Raw genomic sequence first — 19,210 nt, 5'->3', positions numbered from 1 at the left:
TTATTTTGTGTCTTTGTTTTTGTAATTTTGTGTCTTTTTTAGTAATTTTGTGTATTCTTCTGTGTTTCTTTTTTTGGTCATTTAGGCTTCTCATTTTGTGTCTTATTTTGGTAATTTTGTGTCTTTTTTGAGTCATTTTGTGTCTTTTTCGGTCATCTTGTGTCTTTTTTTGGTCATTTTGTGTCTTTTTTTAGTCATTTTGTTTCTCTTTTTGGTCATTTTGTGTCTTTTTTTTAGTCATTTTGTGTCTTTTTCGGTTATTTTGTGTCTTTTTTTAGTCATTTTGTGCCTTTTTTCCTCCATTGTTTCTTACATAATTCTTACATAATTGTAAGACCACAAGTGCCCCTTATTGGCTAATATGAAAATTAGCCAATAAGGGGCACATGGCTTCTTGTGGTTTCCTTTTTTTAATAACACAAAATCTTTCATTGTGACAATATCATCATTTAATCTATTTGTTGCTGATTTTATCCCTACTATCATGTCATGCTACTATAAACATGCTTCTGTTGCGTTAGAGTTCAGCTGCAGCGGACAGTAAAACAAGTAGGAACTAAGTGTTAAGGAAGTGCAGCGCACTACTTCCCATGTTGTCACCCATTTAGAAAGCCTCATGTGAGGAATAATGAGATCATTTCTAGCTGTGAAGCCTCAGACATGGACCCGCTGCTCTGGTTGTCGCTCCTGCTCACCTACCTGCCACTAACAGGTAAGACCTCTTTGTTTCTTCTGTCTTACAAGTATGAACATTAGTGCTTTGGTTTAATGTTTCAGGGAATCTTTTTTTTTTCCACGTAAGAAAAATACATAACAGCTTCTGGTTAACCCTTTGGAGTTTGGGGCTATTTTGTCTTTTCATTCTGTCTGTATAAAACTAGACTTAACAAGTGTTCACCATGCCATGTTGGTGTTGTTTTCAGCACAACCTCACCGATATGATCTGATTATTATTTTTTTGATTTTGATTTACTGGATCAACATTTTCAACACAAAAAACACACACAAAATTACAAAAACACACATAAAGAACTTTTTTTTTCTAAAAAAACAAACAAATAAAAACCCACTTAAAACACTCCAAAAACACATACTTTTTTTTTTTTTTTTTAAAGAAACCACCCAAAAAATAAAAAAAACCACACACAAAAAATGGCAGAAACACACATAAAAACACACAAACTGCAAAATTTGAAAAACCTCTGCAAAAACTTACTACTTTTTATTTTTTATTACAAAAAACACATAAAAAAAACACATAAAACCCCACTTAAAACACACAAGAACACACCGGAAACACATTTTTTGTTTGTTTTTACAAAAACCACCTAAAAATTACAAAAAAACACATAAAACACACACAAAAACACACAAAAAATGGCAGAAACACACATAAAAACACACAAACTGCAAAATTTGAAAAACCTCTGCAAAAACTTACTTCTTTTTATTTTTTATTACAAAAAAAACCCACATAAAAAACACATAAAAAAAACACATAAAAACCCACTTAAAACACACAAAAACAAAACAAATGACAAAACACACATAAAAACACATAAAAAAACACACAAAAAAGACAAAAATCACACAAAAAACATTAAAGACAAAATATTGCATAAAAAAGGTGAATGCAAACTGCAAATTTGAAAAACCTGCAAAAACTAAAACTTGGTCGAGGTGTTTTTTTTTTTATACCTTTGCTGAAAAAGGGTTGATGCACTATATTGGACATGGAAACTTGTAAAAAGCTGACAGCAGTCTTGCTGCGGTGCTTCCGTGGACTCCAGAGGGTTAATATTAGCTTTGTGCTTTCTCTAAAAGATTTTGGGCTACTGAATACTGCATGTTTGTTTGTTTTCCTGTCTTTTCATTCTAGAGAGCATGAAAAAAGAAGAGAGCTGCTTATCACAGCAAAATGTGATTTGGCGGAAAATTGGAACATCTGTTAATCTGAAGTGTGACGTCTCTCAAGACTGTTCAGCTGCAGGTCTGCATTATGAGTGGTTTACTTTCAATGAAAACTCCCATTTTCCCCTCAACGTGGACAGCAATCCCTTAAAATACAGGCTGGAGGGAGGGTCTTTATCCATCAGGAGCCTCCAGAGCAACGACAGCGGTATCTACCACTGTGCTGCAGCGTCCAGAGGAGCTCCAGCAGCAGGCAGCCAGCACGTCGGCCTGGGAACAACCCTCATAGTGAAGGGTAGGACCCACAGTTAATTCATTTTAATTATTTAACGATGCACTACATATAAACACCTTCTAATAATGAGCCACATTCATTCCCCATGTTATTTCATGCTGCTGTGTGTTTGAATATCTTTATTTTATTATTACAACAGATCATTATATCCAGTTTTCCTTTCATGCTTTATGAAGAAAATTATTTTTTGTATTATTACATCAAGTTTACACACATGGGTCAATAATGATCTTGTGCATTAGAAGCGTAGTGATCCAAAAAGTTATTCACTGAATTAACAATGTGAGTATATGTGTAACTGTGTTTGTCTTATTTTGAAGGTTTGACTTTAACTCTATGGAGTCTTGGACAATTTTGTCCATTTTTGAATCCTTTTCATGGCTTTTTTTGTAATTTTATGTGTCTTTTTTGTCATTTTGTGTCTTTTTTATAGTTAATTTGTGTCTTTTTGTGTCTTTTTTAGTCATTATGTGTCTATTGTAGTGTCTTTTTTGGTAATTTTGTGTCTTTTTTGTCATTTTGTGTTTTCTGTGTCTTTTTTGGTCAATTTGTGTCTTTTTTCTAGTCATTTTGTGTCTTTTTGTGTCTTTTTTGGTCATTTTTGTGTCTTTTTCTAGTCATTTTGTGTCTTCTTTGGTCATTTTGTGTCTGTTCTTGTCATTTTGTCTCTCTTTTTTGCCATTTTGTATCTTCTGTGTCTTTTTTGGTCATTTTGTGTGTTTTTTTCTAGTCATTTTGTGTCTTTTTGTGTCTTTTTTGGTAATTTTGTGTCTGTTATTGTATCTTTTTTTTGGTAATTTTGTGTCTTTTTTGTCATTTTGTCTCTCTTTTTTAGTCATTTTGTGTCTTCTGTGTCTTTTTTGGTCATTTTGTGTCTTTTTTCTAGTCATTTTATGTCTTTTTTGGTCATTTTTGTGTCTTTTTTTGACGTCATGAAGAAGTCGTGCTCCGGCGCTTTCATGGACTCCAGAGGGTTAAAAGAGTTGTTAGAACGAACTCAACTGTACATTTTTAATTTCCTCTGGTGGAAGTGTTCTCTCTCTGGGTTTGCCCAAACACAAATGTGAAAACATTTTTGCCCGAAAAGTGAATTTTTTCTTTTTATACTATATCTGGTCTTGGTGCAGATGGGACTAAAGTTTATTTGAATATATATTTCTTTATATTTTAGGAAAAATTAGTAGTTACACTGCAAAAAAGGGTTCTGTCTAAAAACCAGATCAAACAGTAAATCTGAGGGAAATGATCTTGCTGCATGGACAGATAATTTACCTTGACAAGATTTATTAAATTAAGATTATTAAATCTAGAAATAAGCATGTTGAACACTTAAAATAATAAATTAACTCTTAAAACCAGATAAATTAAAGCTGCCAGCAGTGATGAACTGGCCCGAGCAGAGTGACCTGATGATTATTTGGTTCTTACCAAGATAAAAAAAAACTTTAGATTTAGAAGTGTTAGATAATTTATTTTGTTTTAAGAGTTAATTTCTAAAGCGTTCAACATGCTTATTTCTAGATTTAATAATCTTAATTTAAGAAATCTCTTGGTTTTATTCTGGTTTTATGTGGTTTTATTCTGGTTTTATTCCTGTTTTAAGAGTTAATTTATTACTTTAAGTGTTCAACATGCTTATTTCTAGATTTAATAATCTTAATTTAGGACATTTTATCAAGGTAAATTATCTGTCCATGCAGCAAGATCATTTCCCTCAGATTTACTGTTTGATCTGGTTTTTAGACTAAACATCTTTTTTACAGTGTACATTTGTCCAAGAACTAAATATGGTATGATAAGAAAATGGCTATGAAGTAATCACAATTAAAATAGCAAAATACACATATACAGGGTAAAAAAAAACATTTAAGTACAATGTAACTGTTTTTAGCATTTAGAAAAACCTGATGTTGACAATTGATATAACTGTGATTCGTAATTTGTTCAAAGTTCTTGTGATATTTGCCCATGTCTGTAATAGATTTCAGCAGTTTTAAACCCATCTGAATAAATGTGGCATTTTCCTTATAATTGTTTTTCAGAGCAAGTTAGAACAACAGTGCGGTTCAATCTGCTGTGGGTTTCTTTTGTCCTTTTGGCCATCTACAGCGTGGCTGTAGTGACACTTTTTATAAAGAAGGTGAGCATTTCCTTTAAATGTTAAGTTGTTGTTAAGATCTTTCAGAATTCACACAAACAAGATTATAAAAGTGAAAATGTTCTGATATGAAATTAATCTTCTCCTCTCTGTTCTAGTTTTGCTGCAACAAGAGCGCCGGCAGAAGGACGAACAAAACTGGGAAGGTTTGTAGATAAATGTCTGATTTTTTTCTGTTTATTTGGGTGTTATGTATTTGCTAAATGGGGAAAAGCCAAGAGAAGCAAAAAGAGGAAGAGGAACCAAGGCCTCGTAATTTACTGGCCAGAAAATACTCTTTCAACACCATAAATGACTCAGCAGTTCTTCAAAAAATCTCCAAATGTCTCTGTTTTATAACACATTACTGCTTCACTTTCCAAACAGAAAAACTCGACAAAAAAAGCACAATTCCGTGACGTGCTGCATGAAATGTACAACAGAAGGAACATGGACCGAGGCAGTAAGACTGGGAGCAGAAACCATCGAGAAGAGGTAAAAACATGTTACAGCATGTTACAGTCAGGTTAACCCTTTAATGTTCAACATATTTTAACCCCTTCTAATGCACAACATGGTCTAAAATGACCCTCATTCATTCCCTTCATGTTATTTAATGCTGCTGTGTGTTTCTGTGCTCTATCTTTTGATATCAACTTATTTTATGATTGAATATTCCAAATATTCTTTAAATATCTTGTTTTTTTATAACAACAGATCATTATTTCCATTTTGCCTCTCATAATTTATGAAGAAAAACAGTTTTTGTATTATTATATAGCTAACTACTTGGCTAAGTAGCTTACTAAGCTAACTAATTAGCTAACTTCTGGGCTAAGTAGCTTACTAAGCTAACTACTTAGCCCAGAAGTTAGCTAAGCAGTTAGCTTAACAAGATACTTAGCCAAGAAGTTAGCTAATTAGTTAGCTTAGCAAGCTACTTGACCAAGAAGTTAGCTAAGTAGTTAGCTTAGCAAGCTACTTAGCTAAATACTTAGCCAAGAAGTTAGATAAGTAGTTAGCTTAGCAAACTATTTAGCTAAATACTTAGCCAAGAAGTTAGCTAAGTAGTAAGCTTAGCAGACTATTTAGCCAAGAAGTTAGCTAAGTTCTTAGCTCAGCAAGCTACTTAGCTAAATACTTAGCCAAGAAGTTAGCTAGGTAGTTAGCTTAGCAAGCTACTTAGCCAAGAAGTTAGCTAGGTAGTTAGCTTAGCAAGCTACTTAGCCAAGAAGTTAACTAAGTAGTTAGCTTAGCAAGCTACTTAGCCAAGAAGTTAGCTATGTAGTTAGCTTAGCAAGCTACTTAGTTAAAAATGGATACGGGTCTTTTTTTTGACCCATGTTGTGCATTAGAAGAGTAGTGACACAAAAAGAGATTTTATTAAAAAATGAATAAAGGAAAACATAAAATTAGGATGTATGATGATCAAATACAAACTAATTGAGGAAAACCTGGAATACTGAATGATGAAAATAATTTATTGCAAAGATATAGAAGATAAAAATTCATACACATCGGATCACTTTAGACCATGTTGTGCATCAAAGGGTTAAGACAACAGACTTAACTGAGCGAACGTTAAACTTTCACACGACTTTCATATCGTTGCAGACTGCAAGCAACGACTTCAACAGCTCAAATGATGACATCTATCAAAATGTATAAAGTGTCATTCAGGGATTTTAAATGACACTTATATATCATCATCACAGCCATGAAACACCAGATGGAGAATATGTGACAGCAAATCATCAAGTGACTTTTTATCATAAAGTGAGACATCACCACAACAAAGACTTTTTATTTCCTGTTTTCAGTTCAGTACTGATAGATGGAGAGCCCTCACTTTAACCCTTTGGAGTTTGGGGCTATTTTGTTGGTTTTTGACTCCTTTTCATTCTGTATAAACAACTTAAAAAAGTGTTCACCATGCCATGTTGGTGTGGTTTTTCAGCACAACCTCACAGATATGACCTGATTATTATTTTTTTCATTTTGATTTACTGGATCAACATGTTCCAACACAAAAAACACACAAAAACACACCAAACACACACAAAATTACAAAAACACACATAAAAACACACTTAAAACCACAAAGAAAAAATACTTTAAAAAAAAACAAAACACCCAATAAAATGACAAAAACACACATAAAACACACAGAAACACACTTTAAAACCACACAAAATTACAAAAGCACACATAAAAAACACTTTTTTTTTTACAAAAACCCCCACATAAAAACACAATTAAAACACACAAAAACACATACATTTTTTTTTTTTTTACAGAAACCGCCCAAAAACACACATAAAACACATCAAAAACACACAAAAATTGACATTAACTGGTTTTATTCCGGTTTTGAGTGGTTTTAACTGGTTTTATTCCATTTTGAAGTGGTTTTAACTGGTTTTATTCCGTTTTGAAGTGGTTTTATTCTGTTTTTAACTTGCTTTATTCTGGTTTTAAATGGTTTTATTCTTGTTTTATTCCGTTTTTAAGTTGTTTGAACTGGTTTTATTCTGGTTTGAACTGGTTTTATTCCGTTTTAAGTGGTTTGAAATGGTTTTATTTTAATACCACACAAAAAACATTAAAGACAAAATATTGCATAAAAATGCTGAATGAAAACTGCAAATTTGAAAAACCTGCAAAAACTTACACTTGGTCAAGGTGTTTTATTTTTAACCTTTGCTGAAAAAGAGTTGACGCACTAAATTAGACATGGAAACTTGTAAAAAGCTGACAGCAGGACTCCTTTCGTGGACTCCAGAGGGTTAAAGGGCTAGTTTATATTTTATGAAGTGGGGTTGTATGAGGTACTTATACATAGTTAAAGCTTAAAAATATATATATATATATATAGGTTACACACTGACTCACATAACCCCACATCAAAAAATCTAAACCTTCCCTATAAGGCATTTGTAGTTTTATTTATGTTCTGTTGTTTGTCATTAAAATAGTGTTGTTTACAGGAGATAATAAATGATAAATGTAGCCGAGTCCCTTCTTTTTTAATTCATCCATTTTATTTCTTCCATATGTTTAAAAATAAAGAGTTGTGTGATGAAAAATAAAGTAGTGACTTGTACCTTTTAGGAACAGAAAGTAAAAAGTAGCAAACGTGTGCTGAAATTTCAGGAATCACAGTTTTTCACAAATGAAAGTGGAAATCAGAAGTGAGCAAATGTGCAAATGTGCAAGTGCAAATAAGGCAACGCGAGTTCCCTTTAGAGGGTTCAAGGTAACATTTGGACAAAATGAGATTATCTAACAACAAATAAGGAACTTTTGTCAACATTCTGGACAGAGTTGTGTACAAACACATTTTAATCAAATAGATCGCAGAACAAAAACAGTACATGTAACATTCACATGGTGATTATAAGTCGATCATTATAAAATAAAATGTAATGACAACATTAGAGATGAGCTAACAGAAGACAGTTTGCATTTTAAAAAGCTAAGGATGTGTTTTTGGTGCTGGAGTGACGTAATCATCCAAGTTACAATAAACATTTTGATTTGAAAGTTGATCATCTTTCTGTGTCATATTCTGAAATAAATAAAATACAGAAACTTCACTATATTTTCGTTTATTGTAAATCCAACAGTTAACAATAGATATTAAGTTATTAAGTCAAAGTTGGTGTTTGAAACCCTGGAATGTGAAAGTCATTAATTATATATAATTAATGACTAGGAGGTAGTCAGGAGCCATTTAAAGTCAGCCTCTGTCTTTGTTCAAGACCTTTAGCTGATAAAGCTCATTTTTTAAAAATTGGATGTTACTATTAGCATGAATGGACCCTCTCCTAAGTTACTGTGTGACACTCAGTGCGTTTACATGCACAGAAAAATCGATTTTGGCGTCTAATAGGACTTCTGTCCTTGTTCCAGTTTACATGCAACTGAGAAAACTGAATAACTGACGGAACGTGTCCTCCTCCTCACCACTGGGTGGAGATATGCGTCGTTACGGCGGGTTAATATGGCGCCTTTCTGTTGACCTCAGTTCGACACTTTGTAGTGTGACCGGCTAATGTGATCGGCTAATGTGACTGGCTGACGCGACCGGCTAATATGACCGGCTAACACTACTGGCTAATGTGACCGACTAACGCGACCGGCTAATGTGACTGACTAACGCGACCGGCTAATGTGACCAACTAACGGGACCGGCTAATATGACCGGCTAACACTACTGTCTAATGTGACCAACTAACGAGACCGGCTAATATGACCGGCTAACACTACTGGCTAATGTGACCAACTAACGGGACCGGCTAATATGACCGGCTAACACTACTGTCTAATGTGACCAACTAACGAGACCGGCTAATATGACCGGCTAACACTACTGGCTAATGTGACCGACTAATTCGACCAGCTAATGTGACCGACTAACACTACTGGCTAATGTGACCGACTAACGCGACCGGCTAATATGACCGGCTAACACTACTGGCTAATGTGACCAACTAACGCGACCGGCTAATGTGACCGACTAACGCGACCGGCTAATGTGACCAACTAACGAGACCGGCTAATATGACCGGCTAACACTACAGGCTAATGTGACCGACTAACGCGACTGGCTAATGTGACCAACTAACGCGACCGGCTAATGTGACCAACTAACGCGACCGGCTAATGTGACCAACTAACGCGACCGGCTAATATGACCGGCTAACACTACTGGCTAATGTGACCGACTAACGCGATCGGCTAATATGACTGGCTAACACTACTGGCTAATGTGACCGACTAACGCGATCGGCTAATGTGACCGGATAACGCGCCCTGGTAATGTGACTGAGTAACGCGACCGGCTAATGCTACTGGCTAATGTGTGACCGGCTAATGTTTGCTTTTCTCTTCCTGTAAGTTGCTTTGGATAAAAGCGTCTGCTAAATGACTAAATGTAAATGTAATGTGTCCAGCTAATGTGACCGGCTAATGCAACCGGCTAATGTGACTGGCTAATGTGACCGGCTTTCTTGGATGTTTTTGTTCCGGGGTCATAATCCAGTGTGGGGGGCGGAGCATGTGTTGTCTTGTCATACATGGCAGTGTAAATCCTTTTCCAATCACATTATCTGGGTGTCTTAATCAGAGTTGGAAAACTCCGACATCAGTCGGACTAACGCGTTTACATGCACTTCAGTTGTCCAGTTATAGTCACATTAAGGCAATTATTATTTTTTATTTTTTTCAAGGGTCATGTAAACGTACTGAGTGTTCAATAATTTCTGTAGCAACTTTCACATTTACATTCAGTTTAAATGTTTAAACAGGTACAGCACCTCTATTAAGACAAACAACAAATAACAAAACAGTATTTTTTTCACACACCTTCTGAGGAGTTGGTCCCTTTTTTTATATATATATATATATATATATATATATATATATATATATATATATATATATATATATACACATACACATATACATATATATACATGTACATGCATATATATGTATATATATATACACATATATATGTATAATAGATTATCATAATAGATTATCTCAACTATACAGACATTTCCACATTCATTTCTACATGATCTCAGACAACAATAAAGAATTTCCCCAAATCCCAGCAGAAGAAAAATCCTCCAGCTTCCTTCAAGTGCTGAAAACAATGAAGTTAGTTGTCGAGGTACTTTGGGTCGACTGTGTGGCTGCTGCGGATAGAAAACAGCCTCCAGCTGATCACCTGCAGCGCAGAGACAGACATGGGAACCAGACACACCAGCAGGAACATGACGCTGTGGAGGCTCTGCTGGGCGCTGACAACAACAACAACCAGGGACACAACGTTACTGACAACAACAACAACAACCAGGAACACAACAACACACAGTGTTTACTGTTTACATTCATCTATAACTGCAGTGATTCAGGCTTCACTGTTTCACTTGTTGCACACAGCCAAGGAGATTATATTTAACTTTAAACACACAAAAAACACCAAAAAAGTTGGGTTTACACTCTCACTGGTTTATTCTGGTTTTAACTGGTTTTTCCCCTGGTTTTTCCCTGTTTTTTTCTGGTTCTAAATGGTTTTACTCTGGTTTTAAATGGTTTGAACTAGTGTTATTCTGGTTTTTACCTGGTATTATTCTGGTTTGAATTGTTTTTATTCTGGTTTTATTCAGATTTTAAGTGGTTTGAACTGGTTTTATTCCAGTTTTAAGTGGTTTGAAATGGTTTTATTCTGGTTTTAACGTGTTTTATTCTGGTTTTTACCTGGTTTTATTCTGGTCTAAATGGTATTATTCTGGTTTTAACTGTTTTTATTCTGGTTTTATTCCGATTTTAAGTGGTTTGAACTGGTTTCATTCTGGTTTTATTCTGTTTTTAAGTGGTGTGAACTAGTTTTATTCAGTTTTACCTGTTTTTATTTTAAATGGTTTTATTCCGTTTTTAAGTGGTTTGAACTGGTTTTATTCTGTTTTTAACTGGGGGTTTTTCTGGTTTTAAATGGTTTTATTCTGGTTTTATTCCGATTGAAGTGGTTTGAACTGGTGTTATTCTGGTTTTAACTGATTTCATTCTGTTTTTTAACTGGTTTCATTCTGGTTTCAACTGGGTTTATTCTGGTTTTAAGTGGTTTGAACTGGTTATATTCTGGTTTTATTCAGAGTAGAATGTAAACAACAATAAAATGCATCAAATTCAGGATTCAGAATGTATATTCACAGAAACAAAAGTTTCTCAGTTTTAACATAATATATATTGTCTTAATAACATTTTTGAATGGGAAACATGACAGAAAGGACTAGCAAATTATTGCTTTCTGCATTTTACACATTCCTGTTGTCAGATTTGTGCATTAACCTTTTCACCCCATAAGCAACACAAACATCAGGTCAACTAATTGCCTCTGGATTTATGAAATTATATTACAGATGACCTTTGGAATTAAAGGCCGTCTCTTAATCATTGACAGGTTTTATTCAGTTGATGATACATTTCATGTACAAAATGGAAACCGACGTTACTTCAAAGTTTTTTAAGATTGTAAGTTATTGTGTTTTGATTATCTATAATCAAAACACTAAAATCTGTTATTTAGGCATCACTATTTTACTTATTGCACACAGCCATGAAGATTATATAGAACTCTAAACACACAACCCTGATTCCAAAAAAGTTGGGTTTACACTCTAACAGGTTTTATTCTGGTTTGATCTGGTTTATTCTGGTTTTAAATGGGTTTATTCTGGTTTTATTCCATTTTTAAGTGGTTTGAACTGGTTTTATTCTGGTTTCAGATGGTTTTATTCTGTTTTTAAGTGGTTTGAACGGGTTTTATTTTGGTTTGAACTGGTTTTATTCTGTTTTTTTTAACTGGTTTTATTCAGAGTAGAATGTAAACAACAAAATGCATCAAATTCAGGATTCAGAATGTATATTCACTGAAACAAAAGTTTCCCAGTTTTAACATAATATAGTAGTGTCTTTTTTTTTCAGTTGTACAAAATGGAAACCGGTGTTTTTTGCGAGGCAAAATCAGTTATAGCTAAGACTTATTTGGGCTTTAAGTTTTCACATTTAAGTTGAGAAGAGGTGAGAAACTCTCTGTACCTTGAATTTGCGTCCCTTCCTGCGTCCTTCAGCTCTTCATATCCAAACTGGTTGAGGACGCTGAGCACTAGCATCGGGGCCAGAGACTGAGCCGGCTTAGTGAACAGAGCATTGGTCCCAAACACCATGGACGAGATGGGGGTGCTGTAGAAGGAGGGGAAGACATGATTAAATATTCTACCACCAGTCAACTAACAGAAATATTCCACATTAAATAAAGCCGTCAGGAAGATCGCTGCATTTGGTGGGTAGACTTACAACTGGGGAAAAGACGTCTGTAAATCTAAATACTTTAGTTTTTCAATGAATAACTACTTCAAAATGACTAATTAAGAGCCAATGTGTTACTTATTTGCATGCTAATAAGCAATCAATTAATGTTGAATATGTGTTCCCTAATATAAAGTGTTACTATATTTTCTTTTTACCTGCGCTTGTATATCCGCAGGTCTGAGTCGATGATGTCAGCCAAAGGCAAGCCGAAAAGACTGAAGGCTGCTAGGACCGTCACCCTGCATAGAAGGAAAAAGAGAGAGGTAGGATTCAAACAAACTGGAGCAATTACACTGCAAAAAAGGTGTCTAAAAACCAGATAAAAACAGTAAATCTGAGGGAAATGATCTTGCTGCATGGACAGATAATTTACCTTGACAAGATTTATTAAATTAAGATTATTAAATCTAGAAATAAGCATGTTGAAGACTTAAAATAAGAAATTAACTCTTAAAACAAGATAAATTATCTAACACTTCTACGTAAATCTAAAGTTTTTTTTTATCTTGGTAAGTACCAAATAATCATCAGGTCACTCTGCTCGGGCCAGTTCATCACTGCTGGCAGCTTTCATTTATCTTGTTTTAAGAGTTAATTACTTATTTTAAGTGTTCAACATGCTTATTTCTAGATTTAACAATTTTAATTTAAGAAATCTTGTCAGGTGAAATTATCTGTCCATGCAGCAAGATAATTTTATTCTGGTTTTATGTGGTTTGAACTGGTTTTATTCTGTTTTTAACTGGTTTTATTTAAGAAATCTCTTGGTTTTATTCTGGTTTGAACTGCTTTTATTCCATTTTTAAGTGGTTTTAACTGGTTTATTCTGGTTTTAACTGGTTTTATTCCGTTTTTAAGTGGTTTTAACTGGTTTTATTCTGGTTTTAACTGGTTTTATTCTGGTTTTAGTGTATATAGTTCAATTAAAAAAATAAAAAAAGTAAAGTAAAGTTAGATTTAATGAACCTCTTACATGTTAATGGTGAGGAAAAATGCCAGGATATAGTAATGCTGAGGACCGAGTGCGAGCATGACGGCTGCCATCGCTGCCTCCATGTAGAAGGTGTAGAGGATGATCCTGTAGTAGCCGAGACTCTGGAGCAGATTCTGACAGCACAACACCAACAGCTGGGAGGGAAACAAGGGGACAGACACAACACATAGTCAGGCCGAGAACTTAAAAGTTTCTTTATTCAAAGAATGCAGCAGGGTAAGTCCTCACAGAGTGAAAGAAAAGGGCTATGAAACACCTGACTCTGAGTAAAAACTAGACAAAGGAAAGTTGCTCAAAAGGAGGATAAACACTGAATCTATCTACACTAAAAACTAAATATATCTAAAAATCCTAATCTAAGATAAGGGGGGAAAACTAACTAAACTCTCTGGGGGAAAACTATTAAATAATAACACCTACAAACTAAAAGCGCTCCAAAAGGGAGGAACAAAATCTGACAGGAAAAATAAAAGAATCTACTTAAACAGTATGAAAAACTGGATCAGGACTAAAGGGGGGAAAGAACACAAAATCACTCCACAAGGAGGAAAAACAAAACAGTTGACTCAAAAAAACTAAGAACTGCGCTAAACTAATAAATTACAAAGTAAAATCATAGATAACTGGCTGGTAAGGTGGAGTTTGGAGTCAAACACTCTGGACCAAGACAAGGAAACACAGACTATTGGAACACATGGATATAAAGCATTTCTTGTTAGTGCATTAAGGTGCTTGTACAGAATTCTGACAACTGAGTGAGTTTTGAGAGTGAGTGCTGTTTTCATGTTGTAAGTAACAATCAGTATGGTCCTTTGAGGTTATGGGAGGACAAAAAGACTCAAACCACTGAGGAATAATACCTGTGGGCAGATGAATCCGGCTCCGAACATGACGCTCTTGGCCAGTGATGGAAATGCATCTGGTGGAATCAGCTGCTCAGCAAATATGATGGTAAAATTACTAAAGAAAGTCAAAATGAAAACCTGGAAGAAGTTCATGAAAACAAAACTCTGGAAGTCCCTGTTTGTCAGAATTTGCCACATCAACGTTTTGAACGTGGAGGTGGAGAACGCTGGTTGATGAGGAGTCTGGTCAGCTGACTCCAGTGCATCAGAATCAGCCAGTTTGTTATCAAAGCGAGTCTCGACGTGGAAGCCTGTGTAGAGCATGCAGCCACAGCTGAGGACAGCGATCAGCACGGTGAAGGCTTGGAAGGAGGCAAAGTCCTCCATGTTTTTAGACAGCACACCACAGAAGAGGACACTGGAGGAGCCAATGAGAGACGCCACCTGGGAAATTAAAAGAAAGGGATATAAGAAGGATGGACAGTTACCCTGCTGTATGGTTTTCACCGTCGCTAACTGTGCACAACGTCAGCAGCTGATCATAAACAAACCAGCATGGCTAATTATGCACAGCGTCTCCACTGATCATGAACATAGTGATGGTGAATTAACCGGCATCACTAACTGTGCACAGAGTGTCTGGTGCTTGTTGTAAACAAACAGAGATCGCTAAGTGAACACCTCCTGCAGCAGCAGCACATACACACTGTACTGCTACAGAGCTAACTGTTAGCCTGTTAGCACATACACACTGTACTGCTACAGAGCTAACTGCTAGCTAACTGCCGCTAACGGCTGTTAAGAAGAGTAAGAATCTCTGGATTTGTCTCCAGTCGCTTTCTTGAAAAATAGTCGCTAAGGGGGTCTGAAAAGTCGCTAAATATGGCAACAAAGTCACTAAGTTGGGAACATTGCTTCGCCGGCTTTTACAAATGGCGCGTGTTGTTGTCGTGTAGAGCAGACATTCTCAACCTTGGGGTCCTGACCCCAATTGGGGTCGTGAGGGGATTTCTGGCAGTCGCCAAGTCATTTTGGAAAAAATATAAATGCAAAAGATGAATATTAAATTACATAATTTCAGACAGGGAGATGTTTTAGTTGTTGTCTGCTTCATTATTTGTCCAAAATTCATCGTATCAACTGAGTTTGTATGATCTGAACTGTGCGTGTGAGATTCTGTTATAAAAGAAATAAACAAAAAACTGGCGCGTTGTTGCTTTACCGCAGCTACAGTTTGCTAGCAGCTAGCTCTAACTGATGCTGGAAAAATGGCAAACGAAAGCTTGAAACCAGTAACATAAGTGATGCACTAACTTTTAATTGCTCTCAATTGTTTTGTTTTTTCTTTTCTTTTGTTATTCTATGTTTTAACTGCATTCTCAACTGCTGAATGTTTTTAATGAAATTCTGTATCTTTACGGTGAGCCAAAGGCAAATTTCCACCATGGTGGATAATAAAGATTTATTGTATTGTATTGTATTATTGTAAAACTGAAGAGACAAGAGGGGGTGGGGGGGGGTTCGTGGACAACATGGCTGTTAAATTGGGGGTCATGATTCGCCTCATTCTGGGTATTGGCTGGTAATGGAAATAGCCCTTTTGTTTTTGGTGTACAGTGTACTTACCTGGTTGTACTTTACAAGTCTCAGTCGGCTCTGATGGTGGCTGGAAATCTCTGCAAACAGCGCAGATTGTGCCAGCAGCACAAAAGTCAGCATGCCGTCAAAAGCACACAGCGCCACCATCAAGTGTAAACCGCTCAGCCAGTCACCGGGGGCGTACGTCTGCCACGGGAACCACGCCAGGAGGAACGTGAGGCAGTAGAGCGGAGCGCCGTACAGGATGGAGAGACGACGCTGAGAGCAGCAGCGAACCCTGGAGTTGTCTTGCAGGTAACCAAAGAGAGGGTCGTTGATCGCGTTCCACACCATGTACACCACCTGGAGAGAAGGTTCATCATTCAAATGATTCAAGTAGTTCTGAAACAATTAATAGATAGGTCAATCAACAGAATGTTATTGAAGCATGTCTAGGGCTGGGCGATATATCAATAGAAAAGAAATGTCGATATATTTTAAAATGTGATATGGAATTAGACCATATTGTATATATCGATATAGTTAAAAAAATGTTCTTATATATTTTTTTCTTACATTTATAAATATAAATGCTGCCCTTACTAGGGTTTGTCATATTGAGCTCTTTTGTAATGTTCGTTATTCTTTTCTCAAATCTATTTATTTCAGAAAAAGATTTGGCTATTTTATTTCATAGGCTATTTTTATTTAAGATATTTTTTTATTCAAATGTGCGCTTTATGGAGCTTTGATTTAAATAAAAAGGTTCTCCTGTTGTTATACAGTATTTATGTTCACTTAAATAAACAGTTTCAATAAAACTACTTGTGACATGTTATATTTGACTTATATTTGACTGATATATATCATATATCGATATTCAGCCTAAATATATCGGGATATGACTTTTGGTCCATATTGCCCAGCCCTAAGCATGTCCAGCTTCTCAAATGTGAAGATTTGTTGTTCTTCTCACATTTGCGTGACTGTAAATTGGGTATTTTTGAGTTTTTCACAGTAATAACATAGACTTTGTAAAGTAATAAGACAGATTAATTATCATTTTTCACTCATTTTATTGACTAAACACTTAGTGAATAATAGCGAGAATTGTAAGCGACACATTAGATAATGAAAATAATAAGGATGCACAATTTATACCTGTACTGAAAAATCATGGGCCAGTAATGGGAAATGTACATTATTATTTATTATAGCCGATAAATCACTGGCTGATAATACAATGCCATGTACAAATGTGCAAAAGGACAAGAATATTGTACAAATATGATATATAATATCAATATCATTTATACACATATCACATATGATGTGAAGTAAATGTTCCAGTATTTGGAGTGGAGTGTTGAACAGGTGCACAGTGCAAAAAGTGACAGTAGATGAAAAGCAGGTATTTCTCGTTTATCAGTATTGGCTGATGTAAATCCATCCCTAAAAATAATAACTTGCAGCCCCAAAGATGTCATGTTTCCTCTTGACTCTACTGATATACATTTGCATACCAAGAAAATCCATATGTCAGGATAAAATACTCACTTGTGATTGGTGGAAAGCTGCCTCTGATACCTTGTATTTATTGAGAAAGAGTTTGACATAGTAGAAGCTGAATATGTTGTTGATCATGCCAGCTCCCAGTGAAGTCATTGAATAAGCCACAGCTACAGGGTTGAGCCCAAAGTGTCTCAGATGTGCGACTACATTCATTCTTCCGGGGGTAGTTTTCACCTCCATGGCCGTGACAGCTCAGGTAACCGCTCACAACCAACTCACCTGTCGGTCTCACGAGCTGTAACGAGCAAATGCTGTCACTTAATAACCATGTTACGCTGTTGTTGTTTAGTAGGATTGCTAAAAGCAACAACAAAAAAGTTGGTAAATATTCCAGAGCAGAAAAATATCCGGTATTGAGCTTATTCTTGTTCCAGCGGAGTCCACATATCACGACGTTAGTTCCGTTAAAATGATTTGGTAAATGTTTTGTCACATTTTACAAAACTCAAAAACAGGAATCCTGTCAAACTCGATTTTTTTGTGTGGCTGTGTAGTGGGGGCGGGGCAAACATCTGATTGGCCAGAAGACTTATTTCCTTCAACCTACTGCTTCGTGATTCGTTAATAAAAATATCTGTCACCAGAAGTAGGAAGTTACGACAATAATGATATTCAAAACATATTTAACTTTTTTTTTTAAATGTAGACCCTTAGGTTATAAATAGTAATAAAAGTTAATTTTAATATATATATTTTTTTATTTAATTAAAAGTCATTTTCTTATGGTGGTTTAATGTGCCACCTGCCGGTTGCTAGGGTGTAGCTGCCACGTTGCTATAGAGACAAAATATTCGGTATTGAGCTTATTATTCTTGTTCCAGCGCTTTCATTTTCATTAAGTCCACATATCACGTCCGTTCAAATGATTTAGTAATTGTTTTCTTGAAGCGGTATCACATTTTACAATTAAACTCAACAGGAATCCTATGTACCAAACATGATTTTTATATCGTGGTTGTGTAGTGGGGCGGGGTTTCTGCGTAACAAACATCTGATTGGCCAGAAGACTTCTTTCATTCAACTTGCTGCTCCGTGATTCGTTAATAAAAATGTCTGTCACCAGAAGTAGGAAGTCAGGACAATAATAATACTCTAAACATTTTTAACATTTGTTTTGTTTTTTTAATATAGATCCTTGGATTATAAATAGTAATACAAGTTAATTTTAATATATTTTTTTTATTTATTTAATTAAAAGTAATTTTCTTATGGTGGTTTAATGTGCCACCTGCCGGTTGCTAGGGTGTAGCTGCCACGTTGCTATAGAGACAAAATATTCGGTATTGAGCTTATTATTCTTGTTCCAGCAGTTTCATTTTCATTAAGTCCACATATCACGTCCGTTCAAATGATTTGGTAAATGTTTTCTTGAAGCGGTTTCACATTTTACAATAAAACTCAACAGGAATCCTGTCAAACTCGACTTTTATTTTGTGGCTGTGTAGTGGGGGCGGGGTTTCTGCGTAACAAACATCTGATTGGTCAGAAGACTTCGTTCCTTCAACTTGCTGCTTCGTGATTCGTTAATAAAAATGTCTGTCACCAGAAGTAGGAAGTCAGGACAATAATAATACTCTAAACATATTTAACATTTGTTTTGTTTTTTAATATAGATCCTTGGATTATAAATAGTAATACAAGTTAATTTATATATATTTTTTTTTTTATTTAATTAAAAGTAATTTTCTTATCGTGGTTTTATGAGCCACCTGCCGGTTGCTAGGGAGTAACTGCCACGTTGCTATAGAGACAAAATATTAGGTATTGAGCTTATTATTCTTGTTCAAGCGGTTTCATTTCATTAAGTCCACATATCACGTTCCGTTGAAAATTATTTAGTAAATGTTTTCTTGAAGCGGTATCACATTTTACAATAAAACTCAACAGGAATCCTGTCAAACATGATTTTTATATCGTGGTTGTGTAGTGGGGGCGGGGCTTCTGCGTAACAAACATCTGATTGGCCAGAAGACTTCTTTCCTTCAACTTGCTGC

General features: G+C 35.4%; 2 protein-coding genes across 2 annotated transcripts; one reads left to right on the top strand and one right to left on the bottom strand.

The window, feature by feature from the left end:
• The first annotated feature begins 411 nt into the window (after nt 1-411).
• si:ch211-139g16.8 (immunoglobulin superfamily member 6) lies at nt 412-6,411 on the top strand. The gene is made up of 6 exons (XM_059347165.1): nt 412-712; nt 1,880-2,206; nt 4,249-4,346; nt 4,463-4,510; nt 4,731-4,838; nt 5,958-6,411. Exons 1-6 carry the CDS (start codon nt 661-663, stop codon nt 6,009-6,011), a joined length of 687 nt encoding a protein of 228 aa, XP_059203148.1. The 5' UTR covers nt 412-660; the 3' UTR covers nt 6,012-6,411.
• A 3,440-nt stretch (nt 6,412-9,851) lies between these two features.
• mfsd13al (major facilitator superfamily domain containing 13a-like) lies at nt 9,852-17,690 on the bottom strand. Its single transcript, XM_059347136.1, has 7 exons — nt 17,202-17,690; nt 15,693-16,007; nt 14,082-14,510; nt 13,201-13,355; nt 12,383-12,466; nt 11,955-12,098; nt 9,852-10,153 (listed from the first exon to the last, which is right to left on the bottom strand). Exons 1-7 carry the CDS (start codon nt 17,394-17,396, stop codon nt 10,012-10,014), a joined length of 1,464 nt encoding a protein of 487 aa, XP_059203119.1. The 5' UTR covers nt 17,397-17,690; the 3' UTR covers nt 9,852-10,011.
• Nucleotides 17,691-19,210: the final 1,520 nt, after the last annotated feature.

The sequence above is a fragment of the Centropristis striata genome, chromosome 13, assembly GCF_030273125.1.
Source record: "Centropristis striata isolate RG_2023a ecotype Rhode Island chromosome 13, C.striata_1.0, whole genome shotgun sequence".
Lineage (NCBI taxonomy): Eukaryota > Metazoa > Chordata > Actinopteri > Perciformes > Serranidae > Centropristis > Centropristis striata.
This window is presented reverse-complemented; position numbering and strand designations above follow the sequence as displayed.

Coding starts and splice junctions, on each gene's coding strand:
- mfsd13al (XM_059347136.1), bottom strand. CDS start 17,396: ATGGAGGTGAAAACTACCCCCGGAAGAATGAATGTAGTCGCACATCTG. Junction 14,511..15,692: donor GACTTGTAAAGTACAACCAG/GTAAGTACACTG, acceptor TTAATTTCCCAG/GTGGCGTCTCTCATTGGCTC. Junction 12,099..12,382: donor CTGCGGATATACAAGCGCAG/GTAAAAAGAAAA, acceptor CTCCTTCTACAG/CACCCCCATCTCGTCCATGG.
- si:ch211-139g16.8 (XM_059347165.1), top strand. CDS start 661: ATGGACCCGCTGCTCTGGTTGTCGCTCCTGCTCACCTACCTGCCACTA. Junction 713..1,879: donor CACCTACCTGCCACTAACAG/GTAAGACCTCTT, acceptor TTTTCATTCTAG/AGAGCATGAAAAAAGAAGAG. Junction 4,839..5,957: donor GCAGAAACCATCGAGAAGAG/GTAAAAACATGT, acceptor ATATCGTTGCAG/ACTGCAAGCAACGACTTCAA.